Source organism: Chiloscyllium plagiosum, chromosome 30 (assembly GCF_004010195.1).
Source record: "Chiloscyllium plagiosum isolate BGI_BamShark_2017 chromosome 30, ASM401019v2, whole genome shotgun sequence".
Taxonomy (NCBI): domain Eukaryota; kingdom Metazoa; phylum Chordata; class Chondrichthyes; order Orectolobiformes; family Hemiscylliidae; genus Chiloscyllium; species Chiloscyllium plagiosum.
The window spans coordinates 38,845,986-38,863,749 of NC_057739.1; the positions used below are offsets into that span (position 1 = coordinate 38,845,986).

Here is a 17,764-nt window from a genome sequence, read left to right on the forward strand (position 1 = left end):
CACCCTAACCTGCACATCCCTGGGCACTATGGGTAATTTAGCATGACCAGCTATCCTTAGTAGCCACACACGCAGACAACAAGCAACATGAATTTGACTGGGACAACACTACTATCATAGTGCAAGTCAGACAGAGAACAGCCAGGGAATTCCTAGAGGCATGGCATTCATCCACAAACTCCATCAACAAACACATCGACCTGGACCCAATATACCAACCACTACAGCGGACAGCTGAAACTGACAACCGGAAGCGGCAGGGACAGACCACTATAAACACCGGAGGAAACATCAAAGAAGCGCTTCGCAGGAGGCTCCCAAGCACTGATGATGTCGCCTAGCCAGGGGACGAAACATTTGCAACAAAAACTTCCAGCTCGGCGAACAGAACCACAACAATGAGCACCCAAGCTACAAATCTTCGCACAAACTTTGAATAATAAAATCTCATTGTAAACTGGAAGACTGTACTTGTTCCTTAAATTCACTTACAATCAGCAATTAAAATATACAAAGTTGATTTTGTTTTTAAATGATTGCACTTGTGTATTCTCTAATATCTCGTTTGGCATTGTTAGTACCCAAAGTGAAATCAAATGTCTTAATTCCTGTGTTAAACCAGCCGATTATAGCTGAAGTAGGGCTAGACTGCTACAACTACTCTCAGTAACTCTGAGTTCAGAAGCTTTCAAATACTGTAACATCATCCAAAGTTTCAGTTCATAACAAACTGATAATTCTTGCTAAAAACTATGTGAAAAGGCAAGTGAGGCCAGTTTACTTTTCCAGATCAAGGTAAGACTGCTGATACTCAGTGTGTATCCTGGTCAAACCCAGCATGATCTGGGAGATTCAGGGCAAGAAGGAAAATGAGAAGGAACCACAATTTAAAAATCAAAAACAGAAATTGCTTAAAAAGTTCTGAGGAAGAGTCACTCAACCCGAAACGTTAACTCTGATTTCTCTCCACAGGTGCTGCCAGACCTGCTCAGCTTTTCTAGCTATTTTTACAGCATCCGCAGTTCTTTTGGTTAACATTTTTAAAATGATAATTCAACTTGGAAATTAAATTTGTTAATAAGATTTTCAAAGAACAAAAATGTGGGCAGCAAATTCTAGCGAGTAAATGCTATCACTCATTTACTCGTCATTTGACATACCTCACTTGAAGACTTGGAGGTTTCTCTTTCAGGGGAGGTAGCTTGTTTTTAATGAACTCCCCCAGTGAAGGCCCAAGTCCAAGTATGGCTGCACTGTTTAGTAAAAGCAGCAATTTCTGCATCATTTGACTCCGCTGAGCATATAGCAGCACCTCAGAATCTGTCTTCTCTTGATTGGTCATGGAGAAGGATTCTTCCGCACATTCTGTTTTGTCCTGCAGAGAAACAATATTAAAGGGTCAGAAAATGCTAAAGAATAAAGCAATTCCCAATGCTAGAAATGTTCTTATGAGAACATCTGTGGTTTCAAAGTCAGAAAAGCAGGATAAATGCCCTGACTAGAATATTCACCAGAAGTACCAAGTAAATCTTTCGCCGAGTAACAAAGACATCAGACAACAGCTATCTATGGACCTTTAAATTATTTAAAACATTGAGATTGCAAGTAAGATTAATTGACAAAATATATAACAAAAATTCGTCATTAAAATACAGTAATTCAGGGTTAACCTCTTTTTGAATGTGTATTCCCTGGAGATAAGTGTCACATGATAGAAATTTGATGAAATTAATTTAGAATTTTAGACAGTTTTCAAGTTAACGTAATTATGTCAGCGGTCTACTGAAGAAATTAAAGCATTACATATTTGTAATTAGCAGTGTTTTCAGAATGCACACAAATTGCTTCTTCTAATCTAGTGTGAATGAACCAGTTGTATCACCATTCTCTGGAGGGATGGGATTAACCTTATGAGTTATCAGAATGATTGTGACAGGAATAGAAACCAGGGAAGAAGGGCGAGGTGCCAGATCACTAGGTTTAGAACAGGAAATCCTATGTGTAAAATGATATAGCAAGTTGTAGCTCACCTAATTGCACCTGAATGTGCAAGAACTTGGCTTTGTGCCCACAGTTATCAACAAGCAGGATAAGCAGTGGAACAAACCAGATTTGGAAAATAATTATGAACCACTCTTATGCCCCGATCAGTTGCAACAATGAGCCTCTCAGCGACTTGGAGCAGGTTCAATCACTAAACCAAGATAAAGGCATATTAGAGATTAGAGTGAAAGAAGAAAAATCTTAAACATTTCTTTAGGAAAGCCTTTGACAAGGTTCTGCATTGTAGACTAATTAATAAAGTTAGATCACATGGGATTCAGGGAGAGCTTGCCAATTAGATAAGAAACATTTGGCTTGACGGTAGTATACAGAGAGTGGAGGGCTGTTTTTTGGACTGAGGCCTGTGACCAGTGGTGGCCCACAGGGATTGGTGCTGGGTCAACTGTTGTTTGTCAATTATACAATCGATTTATCAATTTGGATGAGAATTTAGGAGGCACGGTTAGTAAGATTGGGGATTTCACCTGGGACAGTGAAGAAGGTAATCTAAGATTACAAAGGAACCTTGATCATTGGCAGATGGAGTTTAACTTGGATAAATGCAAGGTATTGCATTTTGGTAAAATGAACAAGGGCAGGACTTATAGTTAGTAATAGGGCCCTGGGTAGTGTTGTAGAAGAGAGAGTCCTAGGGGTTCAGGTACATAATGTTTTGGAAGTTGCTTCACAAATAGACAGCGTGGTTAAGAGGTGTTTAGCACACTTGCCTTCATTGCTCAGACCATGAGTATAGGAGTTAGGACGTCATGTTGAGGTTGTACTGGATGTTGGTGAGACCACTTTTATAGTCCTATGCACAGTTCTGGATGCCCTTCTACAGGAAGGATATTATTAAATTGGAGAGGGTTCAAAAGCATTTACAAGAATGTTGCTGGGATTGGAGCGTTTGAGTTCTGAGGAGAGGCTGGATAGGCTGTTACCTTTTTCACTGGAGTGTAGGAGGCTGAGGGGTGACCTTATAGAGATTCATAATATCATGAAGGTCACAGACAAGGTGAATAGCAAAAGTTTTTTTTCCCCTAAGGTGAGGGATTTCAAAACTAGGGGGCATATTTTTAAGGTGAGAGGAGAAAGATTTGAAAAGGACCTAAGGATCAACATTTCAAGAGAGGGTGCCTCATTGGTGGAATGAAAACACATTTGGACAGGTACATGAATAGAAACGGTTTAGAGGGATATAGGCCAAGCAATGGCAGGTGGGACTAGTTGAGCTTGGAGAATCTGACTGGCATGGACCAGTTGGACCGAAGGATCTGTTCCGTGCTGTATATTTTTCAAAGAGGAGTAGAGAACAATTTCACCAGGGTGTAAAGGATTAAATGATAAGGGCAAGATGCAAGAAGAATGCTTCTTGGCTACAGAAGGCGGCGGGCGGGGGGAATAAAAAAACATTCAATTAAATTCTGGATTTGAAAGAGTAGATCCAGAGAAGGTGTTCATATTATAGGAGAACCCAGAACCAGAGAGCTTAATCTTAAAAGTTTACAGTTAACATTATTTCTGACTGAACGATCACTGTCAAGAAAACAGGGAAAATGTGAAATAGCTAAGCTTACACATACTGTTTTAAAAATGAAAAAGCAAACATAAAACTGGTATAGTACTTTTTTTATAAACTGCAGATGAAGCTTATCAGAGAGAATACTCTCAGAAAACCCCTTATAACTCTTCACATAAACAGTCAGAGTGAAGCAAAGAACTGAAAACCAGTCAGGATTGTTTGGGCTAAAACAATATATCAAAAAAATTGTTTGAAGAAGGTCCTCAACAAACACACCTCATGACATATCTGCTACTAGCTCAGAAAACAAAGGCATCTGTCTGTTAGTGTTTACCTGCCCAGTAATGGTTCCTTGCCACTCAATAAGGAAGACAGCTAGCACGAAATGGAACTCAATAGAGAACTGCAACACCAGTGGGAAGACAACAAACTGGATTCTGCATACAGTGATATGAAATAGCAGAGAAAGCTCATTTCACTAAATTTATCACTGAATACACCTATTAGGTATCAAGCTTTGTAACTCAACGGCAATGACCCTACCTCTGGGCCAGTAGGTTCAGATCCCATTTGCTACAGTGGTTTGTCAAAACACAACTGAAACACGATATCTACAACTACTAGGGTCTCATTGTCTATGGACATGAAAAACGTTTTCACCCTCAAAGCATGAGCTTCTTTTAAGTTCTGTCTAAAACAGTAAGAATAATGAGAGAAAGTTTATTCTTTGTCAATAAGAAATTCTGGGTACAGCATCCAGGGTTTTATGAATAGTAGCAGAGAGTACAAATTATACTAAACACATATAAAATGTTGCTTCAGCCTCAATTAGATGACTCCATCCAGTTCCAGGCACCATATAATAAGGAAGAATGTGAAAGCATTACAGAATTTTAGATAATTATTATTGGGAATGGTTCCAGGATGAAGAACTTCAGTTACAGAGAACGGAGCAGTTGTGGCTGTTCTCCTTGGACAAGGTGAGGTTGAGAGGAGATGTGTGTAAAATTGAGAGGTCTAGACAGTATAGATAGGCAGAAACATCTCATTGGGAGAAGAGCCAGGAGCCTTGAAGGTGAATGACAAAGGTAGCAATGGCAACTTGAGGAAAATCTTTTTGTGTGGGAAGTGGTTAGGATCTAGAATGCACTGTCTTGCTTTGTGATGCCGAAATTATTGCAAAGAGGCTGGTATCCCATCACCAAGTCACTCTTTATTTATCTTTGCACTCTACATGGGCTGTAACCAGCCTGCTCAAAGTTAGTCCCTAGACTGAGCAAACTGTCTGAATGTCCTTTTTATGTGTCGGCCAGGGTTCCCTGATTGACCCAGGTTAATGACCACAATCAAGAATCTCATTGTCAATGAGATCCACCTGGCCTTGGTTCCAATAATTACAGATGGAGATAGGCGCAATTAATGCATTCAAAGGGGAATTGGATTATTATCTGTTAAAGGAAGAAAGTGCAGACTGGCAAGAAGAAAGCAGGGGATAGTGCAAGAGAAACGGCTCCTTCAGAGGGTCAAAACAGACACAATGGGCCAAATAGTCCTTTTCTATACTGCAGCTCTTTGGTAATATTGTGCGCAATAACATAGCTTTTTATTCCAGATATGTTTAATTGTATCTAACTTCTGTTCACTGTGGCTTAGTTAATCACATTCCTGGCTCCAAGTTATCAGACTCTGGGTCCAAATTTCACTCCATGACTTGAGCAAGGCTGGCAATGCCAGTGTAGTACTGAGGGAATGCTGTCTTTCAGGTGAGATGTTCAAACTGAGGCCCTACCTGCCCTGAGAGGTAACTGAAGATGATTTCAAAACACTACTCTGATTAAGAGCAGGGAAGTTACCCACAATTCCATGGCAAATATTTATCCCTCAATCAACACACTTGTGCATGTTCGAGCTTGGTGCGCTCAAAGTAGCTGCCACATTTGCTATAATAACAACCGTAAAATGCTGGAGTTCAAAACTTCTTTGTTGCCTATAAAGTGCTCTGGTTGAGAAAGACAAGATACACTGAAAGTATTCCTTGGTTTCTGAATTCTTGAGTTGTCATGCTTGGATTTAAACTTGCATCTCTAGACCATCAACTCAAACTGCTGGGTCATTAGTCTAGTGACACAACCATCACATTACCAACACCTCTTAAGGGTTAATGAATGAAAATCCTGTTAACTTGGATGGATATAGCATGCAGGAAGACAGGAACAAACTAAACATTGACATCTCTTCATCTATCTCCCAAATATTTATTTATTGAGGGCTCCAATGGGACCTTCCAAACAGCTGCAAACCATTTCAGTCAAATACGAAGCATAGGGCTGGATTCCAGTTGTGCAAAATAACAGCTGAAACCTGCTATTAGCTGCATTCTTGTGAAAGATATAAACTTGGTCAGTCTCAGCAAGCAGAAACTGACCTCAGGGTGGGGACACAAAGGAAAATGAGCTTGAAGTGATGAAGTTCGGGTGAGTAAGTAGTGCATGTTGAAAAGTATTTTACACATATTAATGTAAATTGCATTGTGGGTTGATGCAGTCTTGGGAGTACAAGCATCATGCTGCAGATGTGCTAGTCTTTAACCTTGTAAAGGCCTTTCACAGTTATAATGGCACCCATCTGTGAATTGTTAAGTTAATTTGAGAAAGATTTTGAGTTGAAGAATTCAAGTTCTAAATCCAACAGGAAGAAAACTGTAATTAATCTTTCCTTTTATTTCTGCAGTCACATGTGTCATGCAACCATATGGTTCCTTGAACCCTGGCAGCTGTTTGGTACTGAGTCCAAGTTGTGAGTGAGAACAGTGAGCATTGGAAGTCTATTCCTTCATGTTAAATGCAACCACTTTCTCCTCCAGGAGCCATGCAAATATTTCAGCAGGGATTGCTGGATAGCACCCAGGAGCAGGAACCTTTCCAAAGTTAGGGAAGCAGAGGCCACTTGATGCATCATGACTGAGGCCAACTAGTAGAACTTCACTCAGAATACCAATCAAATGCAACACTTTCCTGTTTGATTAAATGGTTTCTACTTTAACCTTGACTCTCTGAGGCCGCCAAGATCAGAAGGCTGTAACACGAACAAAACAGATCATAGATACATAAACAGTAGTAGCAATTCATGGTGCAGCTTGTTAGTGTTGGATTGATTCATGCCACTGGATAAGTAATAGAACATTTCAAAGGATATCAGGAATCTCACAGTAGCACATAATACCTGTCACATTCCCGGCTTCAAAGTGGACCACAATAATGAATCTGTTCTGTAAATAGAAGTGGCTATCTTACCTGCAGAGTCTCTTTCAGAGCATAGGCAGCTTCAGACAGAACTTTTTCCACCTGTTTCCTATGTTTTTCCTGTTGTTCCATGAGGCTTCTCTGATTGTCCAATTGAGATTGCTTTGTCTCCAGTTGATTCTGAACGGAGATTACTTCTTTCCTGAAAATTACATGAGAGGGATTTAGAACAAGTAACACTGAAACTTTAAAAGAATAGATTTCAATGAACAAGGGCTTAATGTTTGGAATTCTCTTGCAACATTCCAAAATCTGAGGAAGATTGAAAGATTATGGCCAGTGCCTCGGCAATTTCCACCCTCACTTCTTTCAATATCCTGTTGCATCTCATTCAGTTCCAGTGCCATATCAACTTTAAATACAGGCAGTTTATCCAATAACTTTACCTTCATTTTAAACCCTTCAAATAATTGTGTTTCCTCCTCTGTCACTGTGGCCTGGGCAGCATCTACCTCATAAATAAATACAGATGTAACTTTTTCATTTAACATCTCAGCTATGCCTCCTATGACTAAGTGTAAATTCTCTTTTGGTCCCTAATCACCCCTAATCCTCCTTTTACTATAGGTGTGCTTATAAAGGATTTTGGGATTTCCTTTTCTGTTAGTTGCCTGTCTTTTCTCATAATCCCTCTTTGCTTCTTGTATTTACTTTATTACCTTCCTTCTGAACCTTCCACATTCAGCTTGGTTCTTAAATGGATTAACTAGCCTGTGCCTGGTCTTCCCCTGAATTAATCTCCTTTGCCATCCAGGGATCTCAGGATTTGTTTGTCCTGTCTTTCCCTTTTGAGGGAATGTAACTCAACTTGAGACCAAACCACCTTTGTAGCCCAATGCTTTTCTTGCCTACCTTTGTTTCCAATCTATTCAGCCAAGCTCTGTTCTTGCCCCATTGAAGTCTGCTCTCTGCCAGTTGATTATTGTGACGATGTGTTGATAATGTTAGTTTCTACTGTAAAGCTAAACCGTATGACACAATCATCACTCCCCTAAATATTCCCCATTGTTACTTGATCTATTTGGACCATCTCAATCCCACACACTTTGGTCTACCAGTCTGTTCTTTGTGCACATGTACTGATGTGGGAAATTCTCCTGAATACAATCTAAGAGCACTGGCCCTTACATTAGTAGTATTTCAGTTGATGTACAGGTAATTAAAATACCCCATTACTATTACACATTGTGGATTCCTAGCTTGCTGCAGGGGGGAGGCCTGAATGTTCTGTTGATGCCAAGAGCAATGCCATCAGGAGTTCTCAAATCTTGGCAGGGCTATCCATGAATGGTAACATCAGAGGGGAAGAACCAGAAAGTGCAAATTAAAACAAGTCCTCCGTGGTAAATCAAGTGGAAGATAATTATTTGACATCATGGCTGTAATGGCAGATGAAGGCTGCCGAGGTAGGGAGATCCCCAGTCGTCAAAGTTTCTTGGCCACTGGAACTCAATCTACCTTCGCTCAAGAAATGTGTGTCGGAGGCACAACAGCATTCCCACGTTAAAAGATTTAATAGCAGCGCAAGGCATCTATCTAGAGAAATTCAACTTGCCCCCCTCCCCCCCCTCCAACTCCACACACACACACAAAACAAGGACTGCAGCTACTGGCAAGAGGTGACAGGGACAGCATTGAGAGATCTGGAAGTCCCTGGCTTCAGACCAGCATGTAGGCGGTGGAATTTGACTCAATCATTCTTGGAATAGGATCAGCAGAGTATCTTGACAGCTTTCTTCATGGCGGAGCAGTTTTCTTCAGGATCCACTCTGCTGACTTTGCATAGGGAAGGGGGCTAGAAAAGGTTCTGTCACCAAACTAGCAGGAAAACTACATCCAGCAGGTTCATTTACCTGCAGCCTGAAAACCAAAGTCAAACTCAATCTCAGAACCTAGAGTGTACAAACCCTTAGGGGTAAGAATGTTCAGAATGAAGAACTGTTCATGTTGCCTGAGAACTCAGTCACTCCACTGAGCTGGCCACATGGTTAAGGTGACTGAGTTCTACCTACCAAAGCAAACCTTCACCCAGCCCGAGGAAGGCACTTGAATGTGAGGAAGACAAAGGTAGAATTTCAAAGACTCTCTGAAGGATTTCCTCAAGAAATGCAACATAGACGTCAACATATGGGAGAGCCTTGTTCATAAGAAACCAGTTTGGAAGAACATCCTGGATGAAGGGACACAATTGTTTGAAAACACCCGTCAGCAAGAGGGTGCACATAAAAGGAAGAGGAGAATGGAACGTCATCAATTTCAAGCTAGTTACCAATTCCACCTCCTGGAAACACCACCAAACATGTGGTTGGAAATGGGGCTCTAGGATCGGGCTCAACAACCACACAATTTCCTAGGTGGACAACCATACTGATTAATGATAACAATATAACTACTCTATGATGTTTACATCTCTCTGCAATTTCTTTCTAGACTTGTTTCTCTAAATCCTTCCCATTAGCTTGTAGTCCATAGACTACACCAAAACATGTATCTGCACTCTTCTTAATCCTTAGCTCCCTGAACCCTCTGAAATATTATCTTTCCTTGGCACTGCAATGTTCCCTCACCCATGTATTCATCTGTCTTATCTTTCTACTTTACACACTATGTCTGTGGGAACATATCTTATGCAATAACCTATTGGGATTAAACACAAATAAGACATGTAAAGAAAGAGGTTAAAATTGCACCAAGGTGTTCCTAGGGGGACACTCCTCGTGTCAAAAAGTAAAATGTTTTGATGCTCAGTCAGCAGGACCCATGTAAACACAATATTGCACTGGACATACCTTAAAGATTCATTTTGTTCCTCTAGTTTTTTGATGGACATCTCAAGTTTCAGGATCACCTTCTCTCTCTGCATACAATTTTCTAATAAGTCCTGCTGCTGTTTGCATTTCTCAGTCAGCATTTGGATAACCTGAAATTTAAGCAGCAAGTTACCCTAACTGTTTGGAGGAAGAGAACTTATTTTAATGGTCAGACCATTAAAATTGAGAAACAGATCTTCCTCAAAAGATCCTGGTTACATTCATTCCATAGTGCTGTATTCAACCAAATTTGTACATGGGTAAAATTTCAAAGTCTGCATTTGACACAAAACTTGAAATAGTAGTAAACAGATATATGAACAGTTGTAGATACCTGAAAGATGTGATTGGATTATTGAAATGGAAGATTAAATTTAGCTCAAAGATTGCAACTGCTGTCTTTAGACTAAATAAAGCTAAGAGGAGTTACATGTGTTCAAAATCATGACAGGTTTTGATACGTAAATAAGTAGAAACTGTATCCTGAAGGGTTAATGATAAAAAGCAAGGAGCCATTTATGGAAGTTGTGTACAGGCCTCTAACAGTAACCAAGCAGTGGAGTGGAGCATAAAGATTAACATAATGAGAGCTTGTCAAGATGCAACACGATAATCACAGGAGATTTATCCACATAGTGACTAGAAATCAGTAAAAGTAGCCTAAATGGACTGATGGGCTTCAAACTAATTCTTAAAGGATATGGCAAATGAGGTAGTTGCTGCACTGGTTTGATTTTCTAAAATACCCTTGATTCAGGGACAGTCCTAATAGATTGGAAGGTAACAAGTGTAACTCCTTTATTCAAAAAGGGAGTCAGAAAGCAGGAAACTATAGGCTAGTTAGCTTAACATCCGTCCTAGGGAAAATGTTAGATGAAAGCACATCATGGTGGGTGGGAATGCGGTTCAGATTACAATCAAATCAGCCATGACCTTATTGAATGACAGACTAGGTTCAAGGAGCTAAATGGCCTGCACCATGATCATGTTTGCAGTAATGACAGGGCACATTTAAAATAATGTGCAAAAGAACCAGAGCTGAGAGGAGAATTTTGTTTTAGATTATGAAATATTATAATCTGGAATGTACCACCTGAAAGAGTGGGAAGTGGAGAATGATTTTTCAAAAGGGAATGAGGCAAATAGAAGGCAGAAAGACATGCTGGGATCTGGGACCAGCTCTTTCAAAAATGGCCTTTTCACTACACTTCTTTAAGAACTCCATCCCTTTGACCAAACTTCGGGGTCAAACCATCTTTCACTGTGTTGAAGGAGCTGCACGAATGCATGATATTGTCAATGTGAACTAGGAGATATATCAAACCTTAAGGTTGCTGAGATTTTTTCTGGCCAGTTCTTTCTGACTCTCCTCCAAGATGTGAATGGTCCGCCACTGCTTCTTTGCTTCTGATTTCAAATCGTCATTCTCTTTGATTATTTTTATGCTTTTGTCCGATATCTTTCCCAGCTTGTTGGTGATGGATGCATTCTCACGGATTGCCCTTTTTGTTGTCTCTGCCACCTGTTTTTTTGAGATACGGCGGAACTCTGCAGCTACAGCATTCACTCGGGAAACCAATTCCTTCTTTAACCTACAGGAATAAGGTAATGGTTTAATAGTTACAGGTTTGGCCCTTACTTGCTGCTGATAAAGTTGTTGTCCTTTCACTGGTTGGCCTAATTAATTCTTGTCGAATCAGGGGTCCTGGGCTAGGGAAAAGAAAAAAAATCAAATAAGCTTTCCGCTTTCTGATCACAGTCCAAGGACACATGCTACAAAAGAGATGTGGATATTAGATGAGGACAACGTTAGCCATTTTGTTCTTCCCACTTACCACTGTCAAATCATATTTTGAGACTTATCATCAAGGATCACATAATACAAATGGCCAAGAAATAGTGTTAAATCAAACTGTTCCTCAATGAGGGTCAGGAGCCCAGAATTTGGATCGTACTGCACTGGTTTTACATGCAGTTATGAGCCAACTAAAGACACATTGGGCCAGATGGAGATGCATGTTCAATCTCTGTTAAGATGTGTGATTTGTCATTTTGATTAAACTATCTCCAAGGTGTGCATCCAAAACCAGCATCAGGCACTTCTCATACACCTACATGGGCTCGATACAATTTTGAAGCACCCTTTCCAAATTATACCTCAACTGACCACTGCCTCATGCGGCAATTATTTCTTTTTCAAGTTATAACAGAACAACCAGTGTTCCTTGGAGACTAGGGTGGGTGCAGTGCTGCAAGGGATCAAACTATCTGATCTTTTCATACAGGCTGGTAGGCCTGCTCTATTTCCACAATACACAGGGTTTTTTTGTTTTAAGTAAAATTTTGCATTTTATGTCGTGTGCTTAACACAACTCCTTTTGAAAACAACCTTTTTATGACAGCGATTTTAAGACACCTATAGGCAGTGGAGAATCTTGGAAATGCATAAATAGTTTATTTTAGATTTGGCTCAAACCAGCCAGTCTCTGTTCAGATACAATATGTCACCCCACCAGCTATTTTTGCAATCTTCTCAACTGGTAATTTACTGTCAATTCATGAGTGATGTAAGTGTGGTATATTGACTGTTCATCACTGAGATTGGGGACAATGAAAAACATTGTATTGGATTCTCATTCCTAAACACACTGTACATGGAGTGACAGATGGAATTTAATTTAGTTAAATGTGAGGTGCTGCATTTTGGAAAGGCAATTAAGGTCAGGACTTAAGGTCCTGGGGAGTGTCGCTGAACAAAGAACCTTGGAGTGCAGGTTCATAGTTCGCTGAAAGTGGGAGTCTCAGGTAGATAGGATAATGAAGAAGGCATTTAGTATGCTTTCTTTTATTTGTCAGAGCACTGACTTAAGGAGTTAGGAGGTCATGTTGCAACTGTATAGGACATTCATTAGGCCACTTTTAGAATATTGTGTGCAGTTCTGGCCTTGATCCTATAGGAAGGATGTTGTGAAACTTGAAAGGGTTCAGAAAAGATTTACAAAGATGTTGCCAGGGTTGGAGGGTTTGAGCTATAGGGAGAGGTTGAATAGGCTGAGGCTGTTTTCCCTGGAGCAAAGGCTGAGGGGTGACCTTATAGAGGTACATAAAATCATGAGGGACACGGACAGGGTAAATAGACAAGGTCTTTTCCCTGGGATGGTGGAGTCCAGAACTAGAGGGCATAGGTTTAGGGTGAGAGGGGAAAGGTTTACAAGAGACCAAAGGGGCAACCTTTTCACGCAGAGGGTGGTACGTGTGTGGAATGAACTGCCAGAGGAAGTAGTGGAGGCTGATACAATTCTAACATTTAAAATGCATCTGGATGGGAATATGAATAGGAAGGGTTTAGAGGGAAATGGGCTAAGTGCTGGCAAATGGGACTAGATTAATTGAGGATCTCTGATCAGCATGGATGAGTTGACTGAGGGTCTGTTTCTGTGCTGTACATCTCTATGACTCCATAACAGATGAAGACACAATCTGATGGATTTTTTTTTTGAATTCACTTATGGGACATGGGTGTCGCTGGCATTAGTCGCTCTTGAAGGTGGTGAAGAACTGCCTTCTTAAGTCACTGCAGTCCATGTGCTGGATGGACAATGCCATTAGAGAGGGAAGTCAGAGATTTACCCAACCACGTTGAAGGCATGATGGTGATATATTTCCAAGTCTCACAGTTAAGTGACTTGTGAACACAGACTCTCTGTTCTCATAGTTGTGAAGTGATACACTTTGAGATGGAAAGAGGGAAGGCAATACAAGATAAGCAATACAATTCTATAGGGGGTTCAAGAACACACAGATCTTGGGGCATGGGCACAGACTGTTGAATGTAGGAGGCCAGGTTGAGAAAATTGTTGAACAGCATACAAGGTCCTGGACTTAATAAATGGAGGTGTAAGGTACAAAAGCAAGTAAATTACAAACTACAGGTTCAGTTACAACTGAACTACTGTATCTAATTCCAGACATCTTAAGGCCAGATAGATCGAATTAGCTATTGCACGATTCAACAAGTCAAATGGCCTCCCTGTATACTGTAACCATTCTGAAAGTTAAGTAAAGTGATGATGAAAGTAAACAATTTGTAGGCTGCTAAGGACTGCTAATATCTTTCAAACAGCCCCCTAACAAATCTCAACATCTTTAAGTCAGAAAATAAAAAATCTTACCTATCTTTATCTACCACTGCCTTCCGTTCCAAGTCGTAAATAATCTCATTGTGCTCTTCGTCCTGATGCTTTAACTGTTCTTCAAGTGAAGCAAACTTTGCCATCAATTCCTCCTTGTGAACTCGAAACTCTTCAAGTGCATCCAGCTTCCCAGCTGTAAAACAGAAGTGGAAAAGACAGTACAGTATAGGATATTCCCAAAGGTCAGATAGCAGCATTGTGAAGTCTTGCCTTAGCAGACTTGGACATTAACCTGTCGTAATTAGTTATTGTTTACCCTTTCAGTATTCTTGCTGAGCATCATGGCTTGCCAGACTTCCTTTTAGGGAGAAAAGTAACAACACTGGTCACTCCTATTTGCTCTTCGACACCAGGATATAATGGAGTCTTCTCCTCTGGCTGGACCCTCTGGCCCAACTCATCCATGTCAACCAGGTTTCCTAAACTGTACTTGCCCCTATCCCTCCAAACTTTTCCAGTCTATGTTCCTGACCAAATATCTTTTAAATGCTTTAATTGTATTCACTTCTACAACTTCCTCTGGCAGCTTCTCCTAAATACACACCACCCACTGTGTGAAAATGTTGCCCTCAGGTCCCTTTTAAATCTTTCCCCTCTCACCTTAAACCTATGCCATCTAGTTTTGGACTCCCCTACCATAGGGAAAAGACCTTGGCTGTTCACCTTATCTACGCCCCTTGTGATTTTATAAACCTCTATAAAGTCACCGCATAGCCTCCCACACTCCAGGGAAATAAGTCCCAGCCTATCCAGCCTCTCCTTATAATTCAAACCCTCCAGTTTCGGCAACATCCTTGTAAATTTCTTTTGCACCTTTCAGTTTAATAACATCCTTCCTCTCGCAGGACAACCAGAATTGTACACAGTACTCCAGGTGTGGCCTTACCAATGCATTTCCTTGTAAAATATATTTGCATTTTCATTGTAATACAATTATTTACATTGTAACATGTGGACCAGAAGGAATAGGCCATTCAGCCCTTCAAGACCACTCTGCCATTCACATGCTAAGTTCCCTGCCTGTCACTGGGTTGATGATAGTGAGCAGCAGTATGAAGCTGTTCAGTGAACTTTAGTTGTCTACATAACAGCCTCAACTGACAGTGAGGTGGAAGTGGAAAGGCAGTAGAGTCTCCAACCCACTTGATTAATATCTCTCAGCACCAAAGGTGCCTCAGGAGAAGTGGCAAGGTTCCATCCAGTGCCTCAGGTCAACATAATTTCTTCAGTAGTGTAAAATGTTAGGATGTAACAGGTTTAAAGCATGTAGAGAGACAGGGAAAAGGGAACTGGGGTGCAAAGGAGGAAAAGAAAGGTCAGAATGCAGGGGACATTGAATAAGTAAAGAGTTGGTGATGTAAGTCAAAAGAGGATGATGGTAACGAGGCAACTAATGTAATAAACGACGAGATGCAGTTGGTAATTACAGAATCATTAAACCAACAGCTGCTGCTGAAAAAGAAATGGAAGCAGTTGTTATAATTGGAAACTGCTGGACTCAGAGTTCATGATTTAAATATAAGATACAGTTCCTTGAGCTTTAGTCAAGCTTTATTAGAACAGCCCAGGAGAGTGAAGACTGAAATGTTAGAGTGGAAAGTGATTAGCAACCAAAGCTCAGGGTTATCTGTACAGATTGAATGAAGATACTTCACAAAGCAATCACCAAATTTGTAACTAGATTCCTAGTGGCTAGAGATCACATTATGAGCAGTGGATACTACATTCTAAGATGAAGGAATAACTAGGCCTATATCCTCTGGAGCTGAGAAAAATGAAAGGCGTTCTTATTCAAACATAAGCGTTCTAAAGGAGCTTTGTTAGGATAGATGCAAGGAGGATATTTTCCCCTGACTTGGGAGAGTCCGAGGATTTGAATCTCAGAATAAGGGGCAGGCCATTTAGGATTGTGATTGAGAGAAATTTCTTCATTCAAAGGCTGGTCACTCTTTAGAATTGCCTGCCCCACAAGGCTGTGGAGGCTCAGTTGTTGAGTATATCCAAGACTCAGATTTCTGCATATTAAAAAAAAAAGGATTGAGCAGGAAAATGGTGTTGAATTAGGAGATCAACCATTACTTTATTGAATGGCAGAACAGGTTTGAGGGGCTGAAGAGCCTACTCCAGCTCCGATTTTCGTACAGCTTATGTTATGTAAAGTACAATTAAATTGCTGTTTCATATTGAAAGAGTGAATGGATACCTGGACTTTGAAGAAAGATGAGGGAGGAGGTGAAAGGCCAGCTGATGAGTCGGGAAGGGGAGGGGTTGCTAGGTTGAGTGATGAGGTCATTGTTTATGGAGGTCATTTGGAATGCTGAAAGGGAGCAGACAATGTACTTTTTGGTGGTGTCGCACTGAAGGTAGCAGAAATGATGGACTACGTGGAGTTGAAGAAAAGGGAAACTTTTTCATGGTTCTGGGAAAAGAGGGGAAGGGATAAGAGCAGGTTAAGGAAAACAGATTCTCAATGGTGTTTGTCTTGTCAACCTGGGGAACTTGCGAGTGTCCTTGGATGAGGAAATAGGAAAAGGTACTGGAAATGTTGATATGGAAGTGACATTGCCCGAATAAATGCAAAAGAGATGAAGAAAATGAGAGAATGGAATACAGTCCACTTTCAGTAATAGACACTGCAGAGGGATTATTTATTGGTCAAGTCTTGTTCCAAAAACAGAAATAGAATAGTTGAAGGAGGCAAAGAGGATTATACGAAAGTGATGGAAAAGTGGAAACTGGAAGCAAAATTGTTGAAATTTTCGAGCTTGGGACACGAGTTAGAAATTACACTGATATTGTCACCTTAATAGCTGACAAAGTGTTGAGGAGGGAACCAGATTAAAACTGGAACAAAGAACACGCAAATTATCAAACAAAATGATAGGTATAGCTAGGACCCATAAGGGTTCCTGCATCAGCATAGTTTGCATGTCTACTGTTAAATGTGATTCTGTGAGTGGGCAACATTTTCCAAACAATCCAACGTATGCTAATTGCTACACTAATAATCAGTGTAAGATAATCGGTTAAACTCATAACATGCCTCATTTACACCAAATTGTCATATACACTCATATGTTGGAAACCATTCTCTGCAAAGGCAGAGACTGATAGATTCTTGATAAGCAACAAAATGAAAGGTTATTAGGGAAGGGGAAGGGAGAATGAGGAACTGAGACTATAATCAGATCGTTAAATGATGGAGCAAGCTCAAGTAGCCTACTCCTGCTCTTAGTTCATAGATTCATAAACAAAGGAATGACATTCAAGTCTTAAACCTTTTTAAAAAATATTGCTTAAAGCTTTCCATCATAAGAACAAGTTTAACCAGGCACAGAAGGCAGTGGACGAGACTGGTTGATGTTGTACTCAAAGCAACAGCAGAGATAGAAGATGAAGCTTTGCAACAATTATGTATATGCAAAGACGAAGACAATTAGGGCTAGAACATTGTTAAAAAATAGTAGATCATGTTGAATGAGGTGCAGGTCTAGGAAGAAACCTGACAAAGGGAGAAAAAGGAAAACTGAGACAAGAAGAAATCAGTTGTCAGGGCAGAAGCAGGCAGAAAGAATGGATTTAATAAAGCAGTCCTATTAGAGGATTCTGGGAATACGTTGCAATTGCAACTATAATTATGTCTGAAAAATTACATAAAAGACATTACTTTTTTTGAGGAGAAAGTGAGGACTGCAGATGCTGGAGATCAGAGCTGAAAAATGTGTTCCTGGAAAAGCACAGCAGGTCAGGCAGCATCCAAGGAGCAGGAGAATCGATGTTTTGGGCATAAGCCCTTCTTCAGGAATGAGGAGGGTGTGCCAAGCAGGTAGGGAGGAGGGACTTGGGGGAGGGGGGTTGGGAATGCGATAGGTGGAAGGAGGTTAAGGTGAGGGT

At 40.5% G+C, this 17,764-nt stretch overlaps 1 protein-coding gene across 1 annotated transcript in view; it reads right to left on the reverse strand.

The window, feature by feature from the left end:
- cfap157 (cilia and flagella associated protein 157) overlaps window positions 1–17,764 on the reverse strand; it is a 37,896-nt gene that overhangs the window by 9,578 nt on the left and 10,554 nt on the right. Inside the window, exons 3-7 of the mRNA XM_043720435.1 lie at window positions 13,850–14,003; window positions 11,002–11,269; window positions 9,657–9,787; window positions 6,859–7,009; window positions 1,161–1,375 (exon numbers count right to left, since the gene is read on the reverse strand). Coding sequence (XP_043576370.1) covers window positions 1,161–1,375; window positions 6,859–7,009; window positions 9,657–9,787; window positions 11,002–11,269; window positions 13,850–14,003 — 919 coding nt within the window. The remainder of the gene's footprint in view (window positions 1–1,160; window positions 1,376–6,858; window positions 7,010–9,656; window positions 9,788–11,001; window positions 11,270–13,849; window positions 14,004–17,764) is intronic.